The following is a 26,066-nucleotide window of genomic DNA, read 5'->3' as shown; positions in this document are numbered from 1 at the left end:
CATTGCTCTCACGGCCAGCCTACGTCCATGTTATTTCCCATATCCGTTTGGCTGTTTATAACTTCTTGAAATAAAACTTGCAAACCACAAAGTTTACCCCTTAGGCTATACATGCGGTCCCTGGATGTTTAGTGAACCCAGATATTGCCCAATCTGTGTTCCTGGGCACTTTGATCAGCCACAGAACTGTACCTGTGCTCTACACGATGGCCCAGGCCCTGGCAGCCGTCAGTCTACCGTCTGCCTTCTTCTCTCTATTCTTTGTGGGTTTGGTGATAGAACCCAGGGCCTCATGGGTGCAGGATGAGTGTTTAGTACTGAGTCCACAGCCTTTTACTTCTCAGAGAAAGACTCACAGTGTAGCTGTCAGCCTCAGTCACAGCCTTCTTGCCTCAGCTCTCTGACTGCACAGGCTGGACCACCACTCTCTCTGCTTCTGATACCATTGTTGTGTAGGCCCCTCAGTCCTTTTGAAAATGTTAATTTGTTTATTCTTGTTCGTGTATGTGTGGTGTGTGCATGTCTGTGCAGGTGTGTGTGCAGGTGTCTGTGCATGTCTGTGCAGGTGTCTGTGCAGGTGTATGTGCATGTGTGTGTGCATGTGTGTGTGCATGTCTGTGCAGGTGTGTGGAGCCCCAAGTCCCTGTGAGGTGTTTCCCTCCATTTTTCTCCACTGGCTTCTTGTTTTGTTGGACAGGGTCTACCTCTCCACTGGAACTTCCTGATTTGGCTAGACTGGCGTGTTCTGCAAATGCCTTGAGGTCTTCCTGCCTGCACCTCCCAGCTCTGGGATTCTATTGAGCCTGGCTTTTATGAGGATGCTGAGAATAATACAAGCTCAGATCCTCTGAGTCATCTCTCGATCTCCCCGTCAATCCTCTTTATGGTCAAATGATGCTCCATTTATGGACTTAGGAGTGATGGACATGAGGGTTGTTTCCTTCTTTTGGTGTATGAGGGGTACCGCTGTAAATGCTCCCAGACGTCTGGTTTTGTCACATAGGTGACTTCTGGTTAACTTAGTAGGCAGAAGCATTAGCTCTGACTGTTCTTTTTTGGAATTATTCATTCATGTGGCTGAACCCTGGGCTGTCATCCTCTGTCATGCTCAGTTTCCATTACTCTGGAGGCCTAATAGGTGCCTTACTGCTTGGGGTGGGTAGTGTGCTTGATATATCTGAGGCCAGGCATGGGAGAAGCGGGGGTTGCTTAGGGAGGAAGCAATGCCTACCTGGAGGGAGGGGGCAAGTCCAAAGGGCACAGCACTGGGTGCCAGGGCTGATCCCCTACTTGCTTTTGGCTGCAGCTTCTAGAGGGAGCAGAGACGGAAGAACATGCTCCTACTGCAGCGAGCCTTGTCTCTTCAAGTCCACAGAAAGGGAGTCACCCAGGCCTGCCTCAGGGAGAAGGTCAAACAGTGAGTTAGGACCTGGGAGGACCTGGGAGGAACTGGGGTTCCCCAAGTAGGAGAAGTATGTTGAGACCTGCCTTGATACCTGGGTGGTCAGAGCTGTGGTGTCCAACCCTGGGTCCTAGGGTGCTTCGGTGTCCTTGGGGTGCTTTCTTCTGACTTGAAGGTAAGAAACGGACCAGAACCACAAGGCTCTGGAGCCTTGTGGTGTCCGCTACTTGCAGGCGTGATGCCTGGTCCTGGGTCTTTCTGAAGCAATACTCCTCTGTCTCTTGGTCCAGGAGAGGGAGTGGGGGTGAGGAATGCCTATCCTGGCCAGGAGATCTTTGCCTGGCTCAGGGAACCCCATCTTGCCTAGTGTACAAGGCATGGGGCAAAGATGGGAGAGATGCGCTTGGTCCTTACTCACATCTGACACAACCATGGTGCTTTGCTTGGATAGGCTGCAGTCAGGTCTGGCACCTCTCAGGCCTGTCCATGGTGCTCTCTGCAAATGAAGGCATTTCTCCTCAGGATAAAGTGCCCCTGGGCAATCAAAGACCCAGGTTCTGCATCCCAGGGAGGGCCCCTGGCAGGCTGTGTGGGTGGCGGAAGGCCCTGAGGGCTCCGCAGAGTTGGTCTCTGACTTAGAGCTCTGAGGGCTGTGGCCCCTGGCTTCCCTCTGGGGAGAAGTTTGGTGTAGTTGGGGGAAACTTGTTTAGGATCATCTGTCCCCAGCTTCTAGGTGTGCACTAGCCCTAGGCTGTCAGACCAGGGAGGGAGGGCCAGGGAGTCCAAGGGGCAGGGCTGCATACCCTCTCTTTGGGGCCTAGCTCTTGTGGTGATCAGGGGAACAGGGTTACTGCCCTCCTTCAGGAAGGCTGGCTCTTAGAGGTACCTGTAATAATTTGCCTTAGTTGCTTTTATCAGATAGTCACCTAATTAGGAAGTCCCCCAGGGCTGGGCCTGTCAGGAGCGGAAGCTGGAAGCAGGTCCTTTGGTGGGGCTGTCTGCTAGAGCAGGCCTGGCTGCTGCTTTTTGTCTGCTGGGCTCTTTGGCCTCAATCCCTGTGACAACAGACGCAAGGCCTGGGCCAGGTCAAGATGCTCTTTCTGGAAGGACACCGAGTAGCCTACAGTTGGCTGTGTCCTTTGCATGAGCCTGTTAGCCTGTAGCTTAGTTTCCATTTCAGTTCTGCCTGCAGGTTCATGGGGAGCAGTGCTGCTGAAGGTGCTTTGGGAGTCGTGTGAGGTCTGGTCCCTCCCAGGGATCAGCCACTGCACTTGTCCCTGGCCACTGTGGCTATTGACTTTGCTAACCAGTGGTGGGAAGTGGGCGTGATGAGAAGAACTGGCCATGGTGGGAGGCACTGGGGACCCTCGGGGTAGCTGGTAGCTCTAGAGCTGTCCTGTCTGAGAAGTGGTAGGAGCAGACTGTGAGGCCCAGACAGTTCCCATGATCATGTGAGGGCTGGGGCTAGACATCTGTCCCCTTCCAGCTGCCTTTAGGCCCTGCTGCTAGAGTCAGATCTGAGATTCAGTGGGATGCAGGCTTAGATCAGGCAGTCTCCTTTCCCATCAGCCTTTCGGCAAGTCTAGATGGCTGGCAATAGCTTCCGGCTGTAGCTCATCTTGTTTGATTGAGCAGGGCTGGGGAGGGCAGAGCCTCCAGATGGCATCCTGAGTACTACTCAGTGGGGACACCTCTGCTTTCCGCTCCCCTGGTGTAGTTGCCAGAAAGGGCTGCAGAGTTGCTTCTTCTGTAATGATCGGTAAAACAGTTTCCATGACAACTGGCTTTGGTTGCTACAGCCTCTTCCTGTTTAGATTAAGCAGTTCAGGAAGTCAGCACCGTAGTCCCTGAAGACTGGTCTGGTCAGTGGTTTGTTGAGATGGGGCTGGTCCAGGCAGACCTTGACTGCTTCTAAGGATGAGTGGCTCTAACTACCATTATCCTTGCTTCCTCCTCTTCTTATCCCCCCCCCCTTTTGTTATTTTATTTTGTTTTTCCGAGACAGGTTTTTTCTGTGTAACCTTCCTGGAACTCACTTTGTAGACCAGGTTGGCCTCAAAACTCATAGAGATCCACCTGCCTCTGTCTCCCAAATGCTAGGTGGGATTAAAGGTATGCACCATCGTTTTTCTTCTTCTTTGAGCTTGTTTGGAGGTTGTAGCAAGGGAGTGTAGCTACTCATATACCCTTGACTGAAGATAGGCCCTCCTATATACAGGGAAGGTCGTCCTCTTCTGTCGAGAGCACTGAGTGCACAGCTTTGGGGCGGATGCACGTGAAGCAATGAAGAAGCCATGGTGATGGGTGACAGATGTCACAGCCAAATTGCCTTCATATCCTGTTTTTGTTTTTGAGACAGGGTCTCACTTTATAGTTTTGAATGGCTTGGACTCGCTATGTAGATCAGGCTGGTCTCGAACTCACAGAGATCTGCCTACTTCTGCCTCCTGAATGCTTGGACTAAAGGTGTCTTCCATGAGGGCTTTCTTGACCCCTTCTGAGTCCTAGTCTGGGGAGTTCTAGTTTCATGGTTTCCTAGCCCAGCAGGTACTGTTCATCACAGCTCTATCCAGTGCTAGATTGAATATGTGGGGAACACTTGGATGTAGCTCCTGTGCCAGGCAGCCTGGGTGGCCTCGTGTAGCCAGGGAGGCCATCAGGAATACCCTGGTCCTGTGTCTACTCACTGTTAGGAATTTTTCCTAATGTGAGCTCTCTGCCAACGCAAAAATTCCAATCAAGCCAAATCAAAACAAGCCAAATTAAGAAATATCCAGGTTTAATGGGATTCTTGCGCTCTTGGGTGGGTGGCCCCGAGGGGGAACCAGGAGGAAGGAAAAGGGACCACATGATCCTCTTTTGGGAGTTCACTTAAATACTCTGTGGGAGTGGTCCTGACCCCCCTCCCTGACCTGGCATCCTGGGATTTGGAATCCAGACCAATACAACTCTCAAGTCTGAGGGCTGGGGGCTATGCTCCCAGCTTAACACTCACCCTAGACATTCCGTGGCACCCAAAGCTGAGATAGGGAGAGGATGGGAAGTCAGCACAAGACACCCAAGGACCAAGTTCTCAGCACAAAGGAGATTGACTTGCCCTAGAGGGACAGAGGTCAGGGAATAAGAGACAAAGACAGGAGACAGAGAATGAGGGAGAAGGGAAAATAAACAAGGGGTAAGGGGAGAGATATTTGCCCCAGAGGAACAAAGGACTGCCTCTGGATAGAGCAGAGACAGATGTGACCCACAGGAAATTGGCGGTTTAGGAAGGGAAAAGGGAGCCCCTGTGTTAGGATGAGTTGGTTAATTTTGACTGGGATGTTAATTAGGGTCGTCACAAGGGGGCTTTTGATTACTGGACTTCAACACTTTGATAGCTGGACCTTGGTAGCCATCCTCAGGTGGAGGAAGTGGCCAAGTAAATAGTCAGCTTTAGGAATGTAATCTAATGGTTTTTAGCAAGGCAGAGGGAATAGGGCAGAAGGGCAAAATGCAAAACCTGTGGGTGCCATGTTTGAAATGTTAGTTCCTGCACTGGCCATGCTCTGGCCTGCTAGAGCCCTTCAGGAAGTCTAGCCCTGGTGACCTGGCTCTGGATGGGGTCAGAATGTTTCCCATTTGGAGCCTCTGGGGTTGTGGCTGGTCTCTAGTCCCAGCCTCACCCTGCTCCCTGTTAGGAATTTTTTCCTAATGCCAGCTCTCTACCCATGCAAAAATCCCAATCAAGCCAAATCACAACAAACCAACTTAGGAAATATCCAGGTTTAATGGGATTCCTCCACTCATGGGTGGCCCCGAGAGGGAACTGGGAGGCTGTGAACACAACCACTGGCAGGAGAGGAAAGAGACCACGCATTTCTCCTTTGGGATTTCACTTAAATACCCTGTGGGAGTGGTCCTGACCCTCCCAGGGAGGGGTCAGGACCTGGCATGCTGGGATTTGGAGTCCAGACCAATATCGCTCTCAGGCCTGGTGGCTGGGATGGATGCAAGGAGATGGGGGCTGTGCTCCCAACTTAACACTCCCTTTCTTTCCCACCTGCCTGTGTCAGACTGTCTTGTTGACGTTGTGGGTGCTGGTCTGTGGGCCACACATGGAGTCTTTGGTCATTTCCCTGCCCCAAGCATGTATGAGGTTAGGCGTCTGGGAGAGGTTGTTGGCTTTTTCCCCTTCTGCTGTGGAGCCTAGAACACCCTTAGAACCTTTTCTTGTTGTGGATGGTTCTCCTACCCCTGCCCACTTCTGGGGTTTGTAGTATTGTTTCTGACTGTGCCCACGTGGGAACTCACACCCTCTCCTTGTTCTCTGGGCACCTGCTGAGACCCAGGGATCTTCTGACCTGTCTGTGCTGGAGCTAGTATGACTCAGCCCTGCCCACACCCCTGCAATAGGCTCAAGGGTCCTTCCTGTCTTTGTCTTTGGGTGCTTGGTGGGACCACGTCTTAGTCCTTTAGGTTTTCTCTGTTGAGTGGAGGGAGCCGGCACACCCCTCCCCTAGTTGTCATGGTTTCCACACAGCAGTGGTTTAATTTTAGCACTGACATTTCCAAGGCGGATTTAGAGATACTGGCCACAGTCTCAGTGGGCTGCGGGAGGAGGAGACAGAGGTCATCTCCTTCCCAAGCTGTTGCCAAAATGGGGTGTGGGGCCTCTGAATGGCTCACTAGTGCCACACACTGTTGCCTCAGTGGAAGAAGGAAAGGCGTCTGAAGGGGATAGGATGGATGTGGGGGTGTGGCCCTGCTATGGGAGTGACTTAGAGCAGCCGAAATGAAGACGTCAGATCCAGGAGTCAGAGTCTTTCCTGCCTCGTGGTTTCCGCTGGCTTCCAGGGATCTCCGGCGTTTCCTGGCTGTAGCCGAGGCACGCTAGTCTCTTACTCTCTCTGCAGTGGCTTTTCTGTGTCTCAGAATTTCCCTGTTCCTGTAAGGGCATTAGAGCCCGCTTTGGATGTGAACTCTAAAATACTCATGCACTGAAAGCCTGGCTCCTGATGCAAGAGGTGGGGCTTTGGGGAAATGGCAGGGTCCCTGAGGGCTCTGCCTTCATCAGTGAGTTAGTTCATTGGTGGATTTGGAACTGGGATAAAAGTGAGTGTGCGTGCGTGTGCGCGTGCAGGAGTGCGTGTTGGGGGGCATCTGGAGCAGTAGGTCACTGGTTGTGTAACTTGGAAGAGTCCGCCCTACCTCGTCTTTTCGCCACGTTCCAGACCACAGAGCTTGACATATAGCAAGGGAAGATTGGGTCTGGCTCCTGGATTCCTTCAGTCCATGGCGGTGGGGAAAGCAAAGGAGTGGGGGGGCAGGCAAAGGTTCATATCATGGTGGCTTAAGAAGCAGAGAGTGAGGCAGGAACCGGGCTTACCCCTGCTTCTGCCTAGGCTCTGCACCCCACTCTCAGAATCTCCCCAGCTAGTGCTCCCAGCTGGGAAGCAAGTGTCTAAAGCGTGGCCTGTGGAGGAGCACATCTCACCCCTGTAACAGGCGAGCCTCTGCTGTCCCTTCATCCCCATGCTGCTCCGCTGCGGGCTCTAGGGCCGAAATCCATCTGCCCTGATTTTAGATTGCTCCAGGTCTTTGTCACGAAGTCTGGCTACAAGCAGTGTGGGTTAATTAACACCTGCAAAGGTCTAGCTCCAAGTGCAGCCACTTTCCTAGTTGTTGGGTGAGGCTTGGTCCTAGAAATAAACCAGGTTCAACCCAGGTTATGGGTTCCACGCAGGGCTCTGGGCTGGGCTCTACCTTGGAAAGAGCCCAAGGAGTTTGGGGCCAGGTACTGTCAGAACAGGTGTGGCTACAATGCCTGCTGTGAGGCTGTGGCTAAGAATGACTCTTTGGCTGGAGAGATGGCTCAGCGGTTAAGAGCGCTGACTGCTCTTTCAGAGGACCTGGGCTCAATTCCCAGCACCCACACCGCAGCTCACAACTGTCTGTAACTCCAGTTTCAGAGGATCTGACAACCTCACACTGACAGACACAAGCAAAACACCAATATACATAAAATAAAAATAAATAATTCATAAAAAAGAATGGCTACCACTTCCCCTGGGGTGGTAGAATGCGCCTTTAATCCCAGCACTCTGGAGGCAGAGGCAGGAATATCTCTTGAGTTCAAGGCCAGCCTAGTTAACAGAGTGAAGAGCTACACAGAGAAACCCTATCTTGAAAAACAAACAGAAACCAAAAACTACAGAAAAGAATGGCTCTCTGACCTTGGTCCTTCTCCCTTATTCTGATGCCTGCGTTTGCTTTAGAGCAGCATTCCCTACCTCATATCTGCCCCCTGGACTGCATGGACTGCATGGGCATCTGCAGTCCTGGGGGCAGATGTGGGCTGCACCCTGAGAATACACCTGCAGGGTGCTGCAGGAATGGCTGGGCCTGGCCAGTTTCTGAGTGCGGAGGAGATGGCCGAGTAGACTATTAGGCTGATGGGATGTAAAATTGAAACCCAGTCCCAGCCCAGTTGACATCTCCCTTCTCCAGGGGCAGCTGGAGCTTCTAGCTGGTCACTCTCCAGTGTGCTTCCAGCTCAGATTGTCCCCACTGTTACTCCTTATTCTTTCTGAGACAAGGTCTTGCTATGTTGCCAGGCTAGCCTTAAGGTAATGTTAATCTTCCTGCCTCAGCTTCATGAGTGCTGGGATTACAGGTGTGAGCCACTATATCTGGCTTTGTACCCATCGTTATTTTTTAAAAATTATTATTGAGGGGCTGGAGAAATGACATAGCAGTTGAGAGCATTTGCTGCTCTTCCAGAGGACCTGAGTTCAATTCTGAGCACCTACATTGCATGGCTCACAGCCATCTACAGTATCACTCTAGGGGATCTGACACCCACTTCTGACCTTCAGAGGTCCCTGCACACATGTAGCATACACTCATACAGACACATAAGCACAAATAAATCCTTTAATTATTGTGTGCATATACACATCCACGCACAAATAGCGTTAGATCAGCTATATGTGTGCAGTTATTTGTAGGGGAACTTGTAATAGGTCTGGCTCCGTCCTCTAGCAGCCACCATTCGCCACTACCTCCTCTTGCTAGGGTGGGGATCGTCACCCCCTTCCCAGGTCTCCCCTTGGCTGAAGTGTTGATTTGTGGTGCAGGTCTGGCAGGCACCTGTAGCTGGTGTGAGTCCCTTCATGTTTGGAAGACATCGCTTTGTCCCAGTCCTCCTCAACCTCTGGTTCTTAAGTCTCTACCCCGTCTCTTCCACGATGCTTCTCGAGCTTTGGGGAGAGGGCTGGGATACAGCTGCCTCAGTTTTGGCTGAGCACCCTAGACACTAAATTTTTTTGGGAGCTCCTGTGAAAAACACAAATTCTTACAATACTTAAGTGAAGGTTCTAGAAGCTGCCTTCATAGTCCAGGACTCCTTGTGCATTGTTAAACCTCACGTTACCGTTACAGCGTGCAGCCACTCTGCAGCTCCACAGCCCGGTATCAGGCAGGCTTGGTCGCTATGTACCGTTTGACTTGGTGAAGGGGTGGCCTTGAAGGTGGGTGGCATCACGAGTGTTTGCCATTTGCGTCTGGCTCTTTCTTGAAGCTTTCAGCCCAGCTGGCTAAGTATGTGGTGAAGGGAGCAGCACTGCTTAGCATGTGCTGGGTGCCAGCCGTGCACAGTCCCCTGGCTGGGCAGCAGGGCCCTGGCATGTTCCCAGGCTCTTTGTCTCCCTGAGCCATCGTTGAGGCGTCCCTACTGTGACATGTCCATTTTACAGGTGAAGAGGTGAAGGAATGATTAATCCAGTTAAGTAATTGATTGGCAGCTTGTCCTGGAGTCCCGCCTGCTCAGAACTGGGGCCAGGCCTGATCTCTCAGAGTCCTGACTTGCTCAGACTGCCAGCTACTGCTGTAAGAAGGCTTGGCAGCTCTAGGCCTGAACCTGCTAGTCTGGGACCTCACTCAGCAGGAGTGAGCCGCAGATAGCGTTAGACACATAGGCACGCTCCCATTACATGCTATTAGTGATGTGGATGTCTGGGATGCTGCTAGTGCTACCAGGGCGGTTTGTGATAGCAGCGAACTGGCTTGTTGAGAGCCCTGAGCTTTTGTGCAGCCTCTGAGTGGCTGTGTGCTGACAGGAAGTGCAACATCTCTTTTCTGGAAGAATGAGCTAGTGTTTCTATTCTCCCTGACCCTGAGAGATCCTAGCTCCCAGCCTTGGGTCCTTAGTACCACATTGCATCCCTTGAGGACAGGCAACCAGTGGACCTGTGAGTATTTAGTCCAGAGGTCTTGAAGCTGTGGCCTGTGCCTAGTTTTTAGAACAGCTCCAACTACCCTGTCCTCTGGGCCTCCTGATAAGTTCTGCTCTGGGGTTTGTTCCTGGGTTGGCACCTAGCCTGTCTTTGTGCTTGTTCATCTTACCTGTAATCAGAGACCTGGCCCATGGTGAACCTGGCACATGCTCTCTGAGGGACTTGTGCAGCTGAGCCACCTTCTTTCTAGTGGTCTTGTCAGTCCTTTCAGACCAGGAAAGGAGTCTCCCTATGGCACCTGTGGCCTCAGGAAGAGAAGGTCCTCTACTTGCCTTCTGTCCCCTATAAAGAGGACTATGAAGCCCCCTCCGTGCCTGTCAGATTTGCCTTGGTGGACACGCTGTATTGAGGGAGAGCCAAGATGTGTGGGAAGTTCTTGTCCTTCCTGTGGGTACACTTGCTTTTCTCTCCAGGGGTGAATGTTATAGTAGTGTTCTCTTGAAGAGGCTTATCTCATTTCTCTTACCTGCTGTAGGATCATGCGGCCAGATGATGCCAACGTGGCTGGCAATGTTCATGGAGGGACTATCCTGAAGATGATTGAGGAGGCAGGGGCCATTATCAGCACCCGGCACTGTAACAGCCAGAATGGGGTAAGTGCCCGGGCCCCTGTTCATATGTGCTAGAATTACCCATGAGACTCTGGACTCCACAGCACCATAGCAGTGTGGGGGTCTGGGCAGCAGTTCACGGGGAGGCCAGATCTGCGGCATATTTATTGCCTTGCCTACTAGGTCCGGATGTCTGGAGGTTCTGGCACAATCAACCCTGCTTGGGTCCCAGGGAATAAGGTTTGGCCTTGGCCCAGTGTGGAGGGTGGGACATCAGCAGGGACAAAGCTGCGGGGCGGCTGAAGGGTCTGCTTACCACCTCCATGCTGGGTCCTGTAGGAGCTATGGCTTGCACGTGGTCTTGTCTTGAGCCTTGCTAGCTCCTTGGTTGTGGTCAGAAATATTGTATGCCTGTGTGGGATCTACCATTTATTTAAGAGCTGAAGTGTGGGTGCTGCCCGAGTCCCATCTGTGTCCCTGACTGAACTCTGGTGTTGTGGGCAAATGCTTTGGCTTTCTGGGCTTCAGCTATGGTCTGAGCATTGCTGGCCCTGCATATTGCCAGGCCAGTGTTTGACCTGTTCAGGAGCTGTGCAGTGGGAAGTGGCCCTGCATATTGCTGGGGCCAGTGTTTTACCTGCTTAGGAGCTGTTCAGTGGGAGGTGACTCTGCACTTATTTTGGGGCCTGTGTAGGACAGTCTCTCTGGGTTTAGAACCTTAGGGTCTCTGTAAGTTGTCATGAGATGAAAGCCGGAAGGACCTGACATTTTTTCTGAAGGCTAACCAGGGAGAGAGCATCTCCCTTGACAGCAGCTGCCTGTTGTGGTAGGTACAGATGTGGGCCTGCAGGGGGTCTGCAGTGCATTGCCTCTGTGAGCTGTGGGTCTCAGCTAGTACCCTGCTGGGCAGAGAGGAGGAAGACCCCACCTCACTTAAAGACCCCTCTTTGGGCTGATGTGAACACAGGGTTTATTCAGGACAGGGAACCCCAGAGAGGCCCTGTGTATTTTGACCTGGCAAAGTTGGCCCAAGGGACAGACTGGCCTGGCAGTGCAGCCTGCCATAGCAAGGCCCAGAGGCCTGTGCTGCTCCTTGTTTATTGTTCTCACATTGTCCTTTCACACTTGGCATTGAACAAATAAATCTATTGGTGCTGTTTAAGCAGGAATGTCCTGGCTGTGTAAGCCTGTGGAACCTTTTGATAATTCTTCTGTTGTTCACTCTTTGCTCACCAGATCTGCTCTGAGGCAGTTTTTAAGATTTTTAAATAAGAAAAATATGTGTATGTGTGTATGTATGCATGAGTGCAGGTGCCATGGAAGCCAGAAGAGAGTGTCAGGTGCCCTGGAGCTGGAGTCATAGGCAGTTGTGAGCTGCCCAGCTGCTGGGAACAGAATTCTGGTCTTGTATAAGATCAGAACATGCACCCAACAATCTATCTCTCCAGCCCCAATATCCTGGTCTTGTGCATGCTTAGGCAAGTGAGTGATAGTCCTAGTTCTGCTCAGTTATTACTTTTGTAATCCCCACCCCCTCCCCCAGGACAGGATTTCTCTGTGTAGCCTTGGCTGTTCTGGAATTCACTCTTGAAGTGCATGCTGTGGGTGCTGTGTGACTGGGAAGGGCAGCTTTATTGAGAGCTCATAATCTGGAGTGCCTACCATCCTGGCACCTGCCATCCTGATACCTACCATCCTGGCACCTGCCATCCTGGCTAGCCAGCAGCCACCCACATGGAGGCAGCTGAAGGCTTAGGTAATGGTTAACAGATTTTCAAGGCTGCACCAGACTTTCGAACCAGGGTGATCCTGGAGTGAGGCTGTTTCTTAGTTTTTTGGTATCATGCCGTTGCATCCTTGGCAGGCCACTGCAGTGTGAGCAGTTTCTCACAGAATGCCTCTGGGTTGCTTGCTTATATTTTCTTTATTATGGTATCCTGATGAATCTCTCTGTTAGGCTCCAGAAACCCAGCAGCAGAAGCTGATCTCTCACCCGCGAATTGTCTGGGGAGGGCCTGCTCCCTAGATCACTGTTGGTGCCGTCTTATGGTTGGGTTCATGTGGGACCTCTGGTTGTCCAAAGAGCACTTACCTTATTTAAAGGATGTGCCCCTGGCCCCATCATCCCAAGCACTGCCCAAAGCTCCACTTCTGGTTCTGTCCCTTTGGTGGGTGGAGTTTACACGATGAATTTAGACCAGAGCACAGCATTCAGTCTGGTCAGGGAGCCACCCGTGTCACAGCTTGTGTGTGTAGAACGAACCTTGCCAGACATTTGGGGTGGCTGTGCGGGCCTTGGCGGGTGGTGGACTGGGGACTGCCTCGTGAAGCTGGCTCCCTTCTGTTGGAAGGTGCTGCCCTTAGAGCTTGGTGCGTCTGGGTGCCCTCTGGTGGCTGTAGGAAGGAGGTGACAGTCTCAGAGGCCACCCTTTCTGTAGAGAAGCTTCAAGAGAAAAAGCAGTGTGCACGCACTTCAGGAGAGCTTGACGAGAGAATGGACTTGGGAAGAGGAAGCTGCTTGAGCTTGGGGATGAAGGAAGAGGATGACTTGGGAGGACAAGTGGGCAATGATGCCAATAAAAATTGTAACACTCAGGCTGGTCATGGTGGAATATGTCTTTATGACCAGCACTCAGGTGGGTCTCTGTGAGTTCAAGGCCAGTCTGGTCTACTTAGTGAGTTCCAGGGTAGCCAAGGCCCTGTTTAAAAAAAAAAAAATTAAAAATGTGGAGTAGCTATCGCCATCCCAGAAGATGTGCTTTAGCTCGTGTGACCTTATCTTACCCTAGAGATGTGGTGACATTGTCACTGCTGCTGTCTCTGAGGGGCTGAGCCAGCCATAGAGAGGTATGGGAGGCAGGTGGCAAGTCTGGTCCATGGAGCTTGAGTCCCTGCTTCCTCGGGATCCAAATCTGGGAGCTCTGTTTGGATATTGTTGTCTTATGCCTTAGACACCAGTCATAGGTGACTCCTAGTCTGGGCACCGTGATTGGCAGTACTACCTCCTGCCTGGGATTGTTGGGACAGAGTGTCTTTCTGGTCATTGCCCACCTCCCGTGGTGTCTGTACCCAGAATAGTAGCCCGTCTCTTTAGATGTGACTGGAGCACACCACACAGTAGGGCAGCAGGCGCTAGTCCTGGAGTTCAAGCCCAGTCCACACCCAGACCCTCCTGCGCCCCCTACTCTGGAGCTTACTTCCTATGGCTCTTTCTCCTTGTCTGCCCTGGTGTGCTCCTGCCTGGGCTTTTGTTGTGCTCTCCTCCGGTCTGAGCTGCTCTTCAGTAGATGCCTGCAGGGTTTCCTTCTCTCTGTGGACAGAGCTACAGGAAACAGAGAGGGAGCAGGGGGTACAGGCTGGTCTCTGCTTTCTTTGGGCCAGAAGCAAATCAGAAGACTCCTGAGGTCTGTCCTGGGGACAGCACAGTGGGAGGTCAGTGTTGTCCTCCTGCCTCACTGAGGAGACTGTCCTTGCTGAGGCTAGCCTCCCGCCCCAGGGGCCCCTGGTCTGCCTTTGACTGCAGCTCTCCTGACTTCACTTGTGGTGCTGGGCCTGCCTCAGGATGACTGTCATTGCTGCTCTGGTCTGCCCCTCCTGGCCTTTCTCCCAGCTTGTCACCTGGGTTTCAGTCCAGTGTCCCCTCATCTGACCTTGTCTGTGTGCGTCATCCCACCGGGACTTCTGAGCATCTAACTGTGCCATCTCATTTCCTTCTTTATCACCTGGGCCCCAGGGCAGGGCTCTGACCTGTCCCACTGGAGGTGGCCTCCATGATTCAGGGGAGAAGTGACCTTAGTACTCTAGGTAAGCAGCGGAGCGGTTGAGCTTCGAGGTTCCCGCCTCCCGACCTGGACATGTGCACGAGTTTGTCTCCTGTTCTGTCTGTGCTGGGTCTGCGCTACTCTTCATCAAAGCTCAGAGTCACGCCTGCCCTCTCCTGGCTCCGCCTAGCCCTTGCCTTTCCAGCTTCTGCCAGTGGGTGGTGCCGTAGTCATGAGAATGAACTTGAGGGAAAACTAACTCCTTGATCTTTTTATTTTGCATAAATAGGCAATGTAGCGGGGGGGGGGGGGGGGGGGGGACCCATCCTGATTAAACCTAAAGGTCCAAAGGTTTTAAAGACAACCCGGAGAGATNGGGGGGGGGCACAAAGCCCTGCAGATCCAAATCAGAAAGTTCAGGGCAGGAAACATACACCCCTCTAGAACTTTCCGTTTTCTGCCCAGGCTTGGTTGCCTTGCTGAGTGAGATCTGCCTCTGTGTTGTCTGTAAGATCAGAAGCTCACAGTCTCCAGCCTGTTTGTGTGCGAATTACCTGGGAAAACGTTGAGCAAGGTCTTGGTCGCATTTCCAAAGAGGTGGGTTCTAGGAGCGAGGCATGCTCCTGACTCCTTTCCTCATCTGCCAGGGGCAAGTGAGTTCTCAGGCGGATGGGAGAGCAGTCTGTGTACTGGGGGGTGGGGGGGTGGGAGACTGGCTCAGCAGGTAAGGAGCACTTGCTGTGCAAATTTGAGGACCAGAGTTTAGATCCCCAGCTTCCGAGTTAAAACTGGCCGTGGTGGCCCTACATGCCTCTAATTCCAGTGCTGGCAGGGGTGCTGAGTTGGAATGCTGAGGCTTGCTGGCTGCCTGTTTACTCAAAAAAAGTGGTGGCGCAGGCCTCTAATCCTAGAGGCAAATGGATCTCTGTGAGTTCAAGGCCAGCCTGTTCTACAGAACGAGTTCCAGGACAGGCTCCAAAGCTACAGAGAAACCCTGTCTTGGGAGAAACAAAACAAAACAAAACAAACAGCAAGTTCCAGGTCCAGTGAGAATTCCTGTCTTGAGGCAGAAGATGGAAAACGGTGCGCTGCTCCTGGGCTTGGGTACCGAGCCCTGACTGGGCAGCAGGGGATGAAGAAAGAGCAGACAGGGTCAGGTGGGGACGTGCGCTCTGATGGAGGGCACCTGCCCACGCCAGCTCACTAGGTGCAGCACAGGGGAGGTCTCTGTGGGGGAGCGGACATCTGGGAGGGCACTGATGACTCTCACCCTGGACTCTGGAGGGAAGCTTTGCCATCCCTCCTGATCCTCAGCAGGCTTTGCCACTCTTGTAAGGCTGAGGAGTTGGAGCCCTCAACATGGCTGTACCCATGTCAACACAACATATTCTCTGCGGGCTTTAGTCCTTCAGGGGCTCCTCCGTTCCCTATAGTGGAGGCTGATAGAGGACTCCTGATGCCTTCCTCTGGTCTTCCCATGTGTGCACACCTTCACACATGTGTAAGCATATGCATAAATCATATGCACACATGGGGGATACAACAAAGGCTGGAACTGTTGCCCGCCTGCTGTGCAGTCAGAGGCAGCTGTCTTTCCATCTTGGCTCTTGTCAAGGGCTACTGTGAGGCTTGGATGAGAACTGATACCAGGGCTGCTTATGTCCTTGTCAGTCCAGTGGCTGCCCAGGTGCTTGGTCAGTGGAGGGTCCCAAAGTGCCGAGTGCTCCTGTGAGAAGTGATGGCTCACAGTGCCACTGCGAGGCTCCAGACCATCTTGCCATTATCTTAGCAGGGATGGAAGATAGGCTGTTGAGTAAGGGCACCCTGAAGTCCTGTGGCCATGTGGGTCACTGCTAGCCTTCTGAAGAGGCTTTTGTAATTGTGTATCAGAACCCTGACTCCTGACGTGCAGATGATGTTGGATGGGCAAGGTTGTCCACTACAGTATTGCTTACGCCACAGCTGAAGCTGGCACGTGTCTAACAAAAGATGGGGTTCCTATTCTGTTTGATCATGAAAGCAGCTGTGCAGTGGGAGCCTAGGAACAGGCTGAGGAGGTTCTTCCGGTACTGCTATGGTCTCAGTGTGTCCTGAAAGGGGAGGGTTGTGGAAGGGCGAGCTCTTCAGGTGATGGGTCTTCAGCCTGTGTGAAGGGCTCAGCGCCCCATTGATTTATTTACTTAGTCTTTTTGAGACCAGGTCTTGTTTTGCACTCTAAATTCACAATGTAGCCCAGGCTTCTCTTGCAGCCTACCCCTTCATGCCAAGTCCCCCTATTTTACATAGTCCTGGAATTGCAGGTGTGTGCCAGCAGGCCCTCCTCAATGGCCTTATGTTAAGGGACAATCATGTCCTCTTGGTCTTTCATTCATGAACCCGAGGAAGGGCTTTAACAGACTTGAGTACACCTGTGTCTTTATTTTGGACTTATATACTGAGAAATGGAGAGATGAATTGCTCTTGTTTATAGCCCACCTAGTTTATTTCTGTTTCAGCAGCTCTAACAGACTAAGAAAGAGCCTGTAGGACCGACTGAACTAGACTAGTACCTGCCCTGTAGACTGTGAGAGATGGTTTTTTGGAGTGAAGGGCGGTCAGTCTCCATGCTTGCATCTACCATCTGGGCTTTACCATGGGGTTGAGGCTGTGTATCCAGGGCTCCCAGGTTACTCGGGGACAAGGTGACTGGAGGCACACCTGGTGCCAGATGCTCTTTTAATAATTTTTAATCATAAGACTGGGTTATCTGTTTAAAGGTTGGAAGGGTGAGTGTGTGTGTCTGTGTGTGTGTGTGTGTGTGTGTGTGAGAGAGAGAGAGAGAGAGAGAGAGAGAGAGAGAGAGAGAGAGAGAGAGAGTGTTTATTAGTGTCTAGTACCCCAGGGATACCACTTCCCTAGGTGACCTTTCCTGTGACCCATGCACCCTGTGAGCTGGTCTTTCTTGGATCCACATTTTGTACTTGGATAACATAGTGACAACAGGCAGGTTCTTTTCCCCTAGTGAGTGAGATCAGAACGTGAAGTATTTAGAAGGTGCACAGCTACCTAAGACTAAAGCAGAGGAAGAGACAAGGCAGCTGAGCCCTGTCCTGAGGATAGCGCTCAGAAAGACCCAGATGGTAACGGCTTCTCTTAGGAAGGGATTGATGCTGCCCCCTCCACTCTGTGTGCTTCTTGCTATTCCGTATGAAGCAGTATGTGTTGTTGTAGACAAATAAGAAGAAACGGCCCTGGTGAGGGTATGGCCAGTTTCAGTCAGTGGCAGCTCTGAGGTACTCGCTGCTGCTGCTCCACACTTAGGCCATCAATCAGCCACATTATTTCACAGTGAGGAACAGAACAGATGGTTTCTGTGGTAGGGACTTGCTGGCCTGGACTAATGACCTTCTCTGGTCTCTACAGGAGCGTTGTGTGGCTGCCCTGGCCCGGGTGGAGCGCACTGACTTCCTGTCACCCATGTGCATCGGCGAGGTGGCTCATGTCAGTGCGGAGCTCACTTACACTTCCAAGCATTCTGTGGAGGTCCAGGTCCACGTGATGTCCGAGAACATCCTCACAGGTGAGTCCCGGGTGTTTCTCACCAGCCCACGTGGCTCAGAGTCAGTGCTCTGCTTTGCTTTCTGTCGCTGTGATCAAATCTGAGCCGAAATCTCACTGGGAAGAAAGGCTTTGTTTGAACTGAGAAACCACAGCCATCACTTGGGGGAAATCGAATCAGGAATTTAAGGTAAGAGCCTGGAGGGAGAAACTGAAGCAGAGATGGTGGAGGAACGGAACGCTGTTTGCCTGCCCCTAACTCTGGCTTGCTCACCTACCTTTCTTACACAGCCTACTACAGCCCCTACATCATTTAGCAGTTAAGAAAATGGCTTCCAGACATGGTCACAGGCCAGTCTGATCTGGGTAGTTCTTTAGGTGACTCTCGGTTTGTGTCAAGTTGACAGCTGAAGCCGACTGACACACAGCTTGCTCCGACTTGGAGGGTTGGCCATGCCCATGGGCTGGCTACGTCTCTGTCTGACTCCTTTGGTCCTCATGGACCCTGTGGGCAGATTTTCTCTATCCATTTTTTTGCAGTTTTCAGATGAAGTCCACTTAAGCCCCTCCAGCGAGAACTGGATTCCCAGCCTCCTTCCCCTCCTTCTTGAGACCAGCTAGTCCGTGGCCACCATCTCCTGCTCTTCTGGATCATGGCTTGTATGGCTGTGCTGAGGTTGCTAGGAAAATCTGTCCCGGCCCATTTGAAACCAGGCTTTTATAGAAGCTGTTGGGTCAACCTTAGCCTTGGTTCATCTAAACCTTTTCTGTAGCTGTGGTAACCATGGAAACCCTTTTCCTTTTCCCTACTGGCACCACAGGGGAGCAGAGCTCCTTCTCATGAAGTACTTATGTTTCTTTTATAACCTGGCTGTTGACTGGGAAGACAGGCCCTTCATCCCAGTCTGTCTGCTTACCACCACCCTGTGGTCCCGTGAGCCTTAGAGGCCCGGGTGGTTTATTCCTTTTCTCCTTCTCCAGGCTCTCTGCAGTGGTAACCCCATGGAGTGATGGCTGAGGGCTGATTAAGGGGCTCAGGCTGTCTTGGAAGGGCTAAGAACACAGTTGTCCATCTGGAACATTCTGATGACCTCAGCAGGGATGGATCAGAATGAGCTGGGTCACCTCAGCCATTATGTACTGGAAGACTGTGAGACTGCGCTCTTGCTCCTCAGTCTATGGGCCCTTTGGCATTAGAGTGTTCTTTGGATGCTGGTCTCAGGCTGTGACACAGGAAGGGGCCTCTGTGACACGGGAAGGCAGGCCCGGGGCAGAGAGGAGTTGCCGCAATCTGTTCTGTGGGTCTTACTCTGCTGGGCCTAGCTAAGGTGGCTGGTCACCCCTGAGCAGGAGAGAGGCTCTTTGGAACACCCTGGTCTTCATGCTTGTTTGTAACCAGCCAATAGATCTTTTTGCTGTGGGAGCCTTCAGCTTCAGAAACTATGTGGGGCCCATCGTACTGGAGTCTTACAAGGTGTGGCAGCGGCACACACCTTTAATCCCAGTCAGAGGCAGTCAGAGCTCTGTGAATTTGAGGTCAAACAGTACAGAAAAATGAAAATATATCCTGTCAAAAAAATACAGCCTAGACTAGACTATAGCACAAGTTCTAGGACAGCCATGGCTACACAGAGAAACCCTTTCTGGGGCCTGGCTCACTACTCTTACATCTCCGCCCCTGAGAAGCTGTGCGCTCATCTCTGCTAGAGCAGAGTTAGGCTAATGGGACATCATGGCTCTGACAAACAGCACAGAGCTGGGAGGCATTTGTAGCACAACAGTCTTGACATGGTTTCACTGGAGGGTGGGGATTACACAATTAGTGTGTTTGCCTCATTTTGCTCAGTGCTGTTCATTTCGGTTTAGTGGGCCACTTGGGTTTCCATGGAAACCAACTCTTCATGCTGGCACTGAGTCCAACAGGAAATCTTTATTCCCAAAAGCAGGTTGTCAGTTTCATTCAGTCAAAGCGTGGGGAAAATATTTTTCTATCGTGTCTGCCTATGGTTCCCAGGCATGGGAGCCCACAGCCTTGTTCTAGGGATGCCATGTGTCTGGGTGGGGCTGTGAGACCTGTCATTATGGAACAGGAGGGCCCTTGTGGGCCTGTCTTTTAATACCCCCCCCAACACACACACACACACACACACACACACACACAGGCAGTGCTTGACTGGGAGCCTGGGGCTGTTTGGTGTAACCTTAGGGAAACCCAGGGTTCCTAGGGAAGGTACTCTAGAGGTAGCTGGAGGCACTCTTCTCCAGGGTGGAGAGCCCACCATTGCTGTTCCTGCCTCCCTTGTCTCCTGTCTCTTGCTGTCCCCGCACTCCCAGGAGCCTTCTATGTTGTCAAAGTCACTTCTTAAAGGCACATTCCCATGCTTTCTGAAAGTGACTGGAACTGGAGAGCCTTGGTATGTGCTTAGGATGTCACCAAGCTGCCCTTTTACCTTTGTGAAAGCTCTTGACCTCTCTGGGCTTTCAGCTTCTTACGATAAGCAGGGCCATGGGCCAGTGGACTATGGATTCCTTTGATACCCAAAGACCATGAGCTGTGGCTCTGAGTCCAGATGGGCTTTCCTGCTTTGGAAGCTTCATTCTGCTCTGTGTCTGGACTCAATGTCCCAAGTGAGTCTGAGCCCATCACCCCTCTTGGACTATGTGGGGGAGAGGATGGGGAGAAGCAACTGACCTGTCAGCACTGGGCCTGAGGAACTGACCCAGGCCTCTGTGCTTTGGGCAGTGGTTGGCCTTGCTTGTTTCTGCCACCTCAGGACCTACTCGGTTCTGCAGTCTCTCAACATGCCACGAGGTTTGATTGTGTACACCCTTTAGGCTGCCTGCCTTTTCTTTTCGCTCTGTCTCTCTCTGTCTCTGTTTCTCTCTCTCTCTCTCTCTCTCTCTCTCTCTCTCTCTCTCTCTCTCTCTCTCTCTCTCTCTCTTTTTCTGCTGGTGAGAATTCTTGTAGCATCTGGACAGGTGAACAGACTCTTCTGAAAGGTCTGTACTAGTCTAGACTGAGGATGTCAGGTGTTCACAGGCAACAGCAATGTCTGCTGGTGGGGACTTGGGTGAGCTAGCAGCTTGGCCTGTCCTCCTCAGCCTCCTGTATATGACAGGGCTTCCTCTGCTGCAGGTTTATAGCCGCACCCTGTTTCTATGAAACCAGCTCTGGGGCTGACTTCGCTTAGTGCCTGAGTCGCAGCCCGCCTCTGTAAGGGGAAAACTTCCACAGATGCAACTCCTGGGACCTCATGGGACTCTGGTCCAATATGTCCACAATGGCAGTGCCCTCAAGCCAGGTGGCTGGACAGGACCTTGGGATTTGGAGCCAGAGGCAGCATTGCAGCTCTGACTGCTCAGGTCTGAAGGCAGCACCTGCCTGGTGTAGCCAAACTGAAGCATCACTCATGTGATTTTCTTCTCTTAAGGTACCAAAAAGATGACCAATAAGGCCACCTTGTGGTATGTGCCCCTGTCACTGAAGAATGTGGACAAGGTCCTCGAGGTGCCTCCTATTGTGGTAAGGTGACCCTTTCACGTGTCTCTTGGGGCAACTGTAGATGCTGGGCCCCTTGGAGCTGTGGGAGGCCCATTTAGCCATAGGAGCATCCCAGAGGATCATGGGGTAGACTGTAGCACTAGGGCTCCTTGGGGACCTGGCAGGAACCTCTCTGAATGGGTGAAGAAACATTGAGCTTATGCCCTGAGGAGGTGCTGGTCTTGTAGTGCCTGTGACTCCTGGAATGCGCCTGTCAGTGGCCCACATCCCAGGGTAGGGCGCCTCTCTGTGTCACACTTGCTCAGGGGAAGGAAAGCTAACGACAGCACTCTCTGATTAGTGCTGGGTCTGCTAAGAGCAGGCTGACTGGGCCAAGCAAGCCACTCCCCGAATCATGTCAGCCTCTGAGGCACCCATGGGAGGACTTGGTCTTATGTGAGCCTTGATTTCCCCTCTGCTGCCTCTTCTGGCATCTTCTTTCTCTCTCTCTCTCTCTCTCTCTCTCTCTCTCTCTCTCTCTCTCTCTTTGGCATAAAGGTAACATATTTATTACAAAAAAAGAGGAATAGAGAGAGAAGGAGAGAGAAAAGGAGAAAAGAGAGGAGGCAAAGCCGTGTGTACACCAGGAGAGAAAACAGGGAGAGAGAGCTCTTCCTTCTCTTTTGAGTGTCTCTCATTGCGTGTGTGCATACGTATGTGCACATACGCACATAACTTAGTAGGATGAGAAGAGCCCGTGTTTGTCTCTGGAGGGTCCCACTATAGGCAGGCAGTCTAGGGCAGTGTCGTGTGACAAAACTTTTGCTGGGAGATGAGCAGTGGTGGCGCACGCCTTTAATGACAGTACTCAGGAGGCAGAGGCAGATGGATCTCTGTGAGTGCGAGGCCAGCCTGGTCTACAGAGCTAGTTCCAGGACAGCTAGGGCTGCTACACAGAGAAACCCTGTCTTGAAAAACCAAAACAAGAGAAAAAAAAAAACAACTTTTGTTGGGGAGGTACAACACACAGGTCTACTTATCCCGGCCAATGTAGTAAACCAATGAGTTGTATTGGGATTACTTAGAGGAACAGGAATGACTCAAAGACAGCTGCATCACCAAAATGCATCCCAATATGTGTGACAGCCCACAAAGTTAGGAACCTTCTGGAGCACACTGCACAGCCTTCAGGCTCACAACTCTCAGCAGGCTGGAGAGTGTCCTTTCCAAGTGACGGGGCTGGTCTAAACCCTCCCAAGCAGCCCGGCTGGTTTCTGCTTCTCTCAGCGTTGCCTTTTTTTTTTTTTTTTTAAAAGATTTACTTATTTATTATGTATACAACTTTCTGCCTCAATGTATACCCACACATGTATACCCACATGCCAGAGGTGGGCACCAGATCTCATTACAGATGGTTGTGAGCCACCATGTGGTTGCTGAGAATTGAACTCAGGACCTCTGGAAGAGCAGACAGTGCTCTTAACCACTGAGCCATCTCTCCAGCCCTCTCAGGGTCATCTTTGCAGCTCAGCTGTCTGAGTCTTCTTTGCAGCTTGGCTCAGCTCTTCTGAGGGTGATGCACTTACTGCTTCTCTGGTAGAGAGGGGCCTAGTGTATCTGCTCAGTTTCTGGGACTTCTATTTGGAGTTGTTTCCCTTCCTGTGTGTTGACACCTAGGGCCTTTCAGCCGTGGTGAGGGTTTGTGTAGAATGTGATGAACTGGGCGTGGGAGGGTTAGGATGGGCCTGCCCTCTGCTTGCAGACCCACCAGAAACGGACAGCGCTGGCACCCACAGCCCTTGTTCCTTTTGGGCGTCTTCTCTTCCTCAATGGGCTGAGTAGGGACAGGGGCCTTCCCGTGGGTGAGACAGTTCTCTCATCTCTTCTCTTCCTACTGGCTCTGGGTCACTGGGGTCCATGGAGACTTATTCCTCATCATTCCCCCATCACTGCTCAGTGCCCAGCTGGGCTAGGGTGCAGGTCAAGGTGTGCTTGATAACATCTGTGATTTGGCATACCCTTCCCCCTGTTCTGTAGCCTAGGCTGACTTTGAACTCAGCGTCCTCATCCTCCTGTCTCAGTGCCACTCCCACCCCCCAGTGTGTTAGCAGTACTGGTATGCCCCACTACACCTAGCTACTCTGTTGTTGTTGTTGTTGTTGTTATTGCTGTTTAGTTAGCTAGGGTGGTTTGGATGGGAAGGCTTAAGACAGGCTGACCTCTAGAACTTGTTGTGTCCCAGGGTGACCTGAACTCCTGATCATCCTGCCTATACCTCTCCAAGTGCTGTGATTATGGGTGCTACTACATACACTTTTAGGATTTATTTATTCTATAGCCCATGTTGTTAACTTACAGCTTTCCATGCCATTCAGACTGACCTTAACCTTGCCTTCCTGCCTCAACTTCCTGAGTGTCAGGATCTCAGGCGTGCCTACCACAGTTTGATAGTCTAGGTATTTTTAAGTTTTTTTTTAAATATTTATTTATTTATTATGTATACAGCATTCCTTCCATGTATGCCTGCAGGTCAGAAGAGGGCACCAGGCCCCATTACAGATGGTTGTGAGCCACCATGTGGTTGCTGGGAATTGAACTCAGGACCTTTGGAAGAGCAGGCAATGCTCTTAACCTCTGAGCCATCTCTCCAGCCCCCTTACGTTTTTGTTTTATGTACATTGGTCTTTTGCCTGTCTGTTTGCCTGTATAAGGGTGTCAGGTCCCCTGGAACTAGAATTACTAGTTGCTAGCTGCCATGTGGGTGCTGAGAAATGAACTCAGGACCTCTGGAAGAACAGCCACTGTTCTTAACCACTGAGCCATCCATATCTCCAGCCCCAAGACTAGGTGTTTTAAAAGAACCCTCTGGTGACAGAGAACTCCTGCTTCTGAGAAAGGGCAGCTTAACCTAGCTGTGCTGGTTCTGGTCAGCAGTTGTGCTCAGCAGGTCTCTTCCTGTGAGCAAAGCAGAGGCCGGTGGTCCACAGTTCTGCCTATGTTACTGTCCTGAGATGGCTGTGACAAAGTGTTATGGCTCTGGGTGGTTTAAAAACTAAAGAAGAGCTGGCCAGTGGTGGCATATGTCTTTAGTCCCAATACTAGGGAGGCAGAGGTAGGGGCGGGCAGATCTCTGAGTTCAAGGTCAGCTGGTCTACAGAGTAAGTTCCAGGACAGCCAGGGCTACACAGAGAAAACCTGTTTCTAAACCACCCCCAAGAAAAATAAAAAGTAAAAATTAAACTAAAGAAGGCCAGAAATAATGACACACACACACTTTTAATCCTAGCACTTGGGAAGCAGAGGCAGGTGAATCTCTGTGAGTTCAAGGCCAACCTGATCCACAAAGAGTCCTGGGACAACCGGGGCTACATAGAGAGAGAGACCCTGTCTCAAAAGTAAAATAAAATAAAAATTGAAAACTATAGAAGATTATTTGTTCACAGTTCTGATTGTCAAGCCCCAAATCCTTTGTGGCCAGGGCCGCATGCCCTGTGGAGCTCAAGGGGAAGTTCCCATGTCCTGTTGTAGCTCCTTGTGGTGCAAGCCTATGGCCTCATTGTCCGCCTCACCTTCCCTTTGGACGTGTCTTTGTATGGTCTTAGACACTGGCTGTAGGACTTAGGGCTACCCCACTCCAACTGCATTTGCAAAGTCCATTTCCAGAAATGCCCCTGTTCTGAGGTTCATGGTTCTTTCTTGATGAACCCTGTTTGACCCTGGGTGTGCTTCTTGGGCCAGCGCCCACCCTCCCTCTCACGCTCCCTCCCACCCCTCCTGAGCGCTGCTGCTCTTCCTGCTTCTTGGTTTGGCTGCTGCCTTGGGGCTCAGGCCTAGTGGCAATCAAATGCATGGTAATAGCCACTCTAGAGTGCATGTACACTCTCCCCTTGTCTCAGCAAGGTCCCACAGGAGCATCCCTTGCAGTCCTTGATGCTCTTGTCCTGTGTGGCTGCAAGGCTCTGTGCTGTGGCCTCCGGACATCCCTAGACTGAGCACGTGACTACTTTTCAAACATCAGGCCCTAAAGGCTGGAGCCACTCAGGCTCTAGCCAGTTGCACGGGTGATCCAGAAAGTCCTCACCACAGGGACCGGCTCTGGCTCTCTGCGCTCTTACCCCATGCTCCTTGTGCAGGCACGAGTGCCCTCCATGTGCGGAAGGAGGCCTGCAGCCTTTTTGTTTGTTTCATGTGTCGGGGTTGATGACACATAAATACTAGTTGGGCTTCGTAGAGGAGTGTGTTGAAACTGGGCCACCAAGCTGAGGCCAAGGGGGCCGAGGAAGGAAGTACACCAGCCCCCAGCTGCAGCAGCTGCTGGAATGATCTGAAGTCTTCCCACAGATACCAACCAATTTCCTGGGAATATAGGTCCCTGTATTCCCTGGCAGGGCCCATAAGAGATCTGTCGTGACCCTGGAAATCATGACTCCCTTTCTTGTTCTAGGAGGTACAGGTACCTGGAGCTTGAATTTAGGCTTCAGATGCTATGAGCATCCTTCTACCAACCTTTCACAGAGAGTGACAGTCATTCAAGAAAGTGTGCAGCTGTCTGTTGCTGTGTGTAGTACACACGCATGCATGCACACCTGCGCCCAGGTTGGTTACCAGGTGTGACTGTGGTCACTGTGTCACTTTAGAGTATGGCTTGTTGAGCCTGGCAGACTGCAGCTTTCCCTGTGATTATTAAAGAAGTCAGTGGGGGCCGCATTGAATAAATGGGACCTCATGAGACTGAGAAGCTTCTGTAAAGCAAAGGACACTGTCGCTAAGACAGAAAGGAAACCCACTGACTGGGAGAAGATCTTCACCAACCCCGCAACTGACAAAGGTCTGATCTCCAAAATATATAAAGAACTCAAGAAACTAGACTGTAAAAGGCTAATCAACCCAATTATAAAATGGAGCACTGAGCTGAACAGAGATCTCTCAACAGAAGAAGTTCAAATGGCCAAAAGACACCTAAGGTCATGCTCAACTTCCTTAGCGATCAGGGAAATGCAAATCAAGACAACTTTAAGATACCATCTTACACCTGTCAGAATGGCTAAAATCAAAAACACC

General features: G+C 51.6%; 1 protein-coding gene across 4 annotated transcripts in view; it reads left to right on the top strand.

Moving 5' to 3' along the window:
- Acot7 (acyl-CoA thioesterase 7) overlaps window positions 1-26,066 on the top strand; it is a 106,402-nt gene that overhangs the window by 35,265 nt on the left and 45,071 nt on the right. For all 4 annotated transcript variants that reach the window (XM_050153244.1, XM_050153241.1, XM_050153242.1 and 1 more), the window contains exons 2-4: window positions 10,151-10,268; window positions 17,390-17,546; window positions 20,956-21,047. In XM_050153244.1, coding sequence (XP_050009201.1) covers window positions 10,155-10,268; window positions 17,390-17,546; window positions 20,956-21,047 — 363 coding nt within the window. In that variant the 5' untranslated portion in view covers window positions 10,151-10,154. The remainder of the gene's footprint in view (window positions 1-10,150; window positions 10,269-17,389; window positions 17,547-20,955; window positions 21,048-26,066) is intronic.

The sequence above is a fragment of the Alexandromys fortis genome, unplaced genomic scaffold, assembly GCF_014885135.2.
Source record: "Alexandromys fortis isolate MF-2015 unplaced genomic scaffold, M_Fortis_MF-2015_v1.1 scaffold_88, whole genome shotgun sequence".
Taxonomy (NCBI): domain Eukaryota; kingdom Metazoa; phylum Chordata; class Mammalia; order Rodentia; family Cricetidae; genus Alexandromys; species Alexandromys fortis.
The sequence above is the reverse complement of the archived record's forward strand: the minus strand, read 5'-3'. Positions and strand labels throughout refer to the sequence as shown.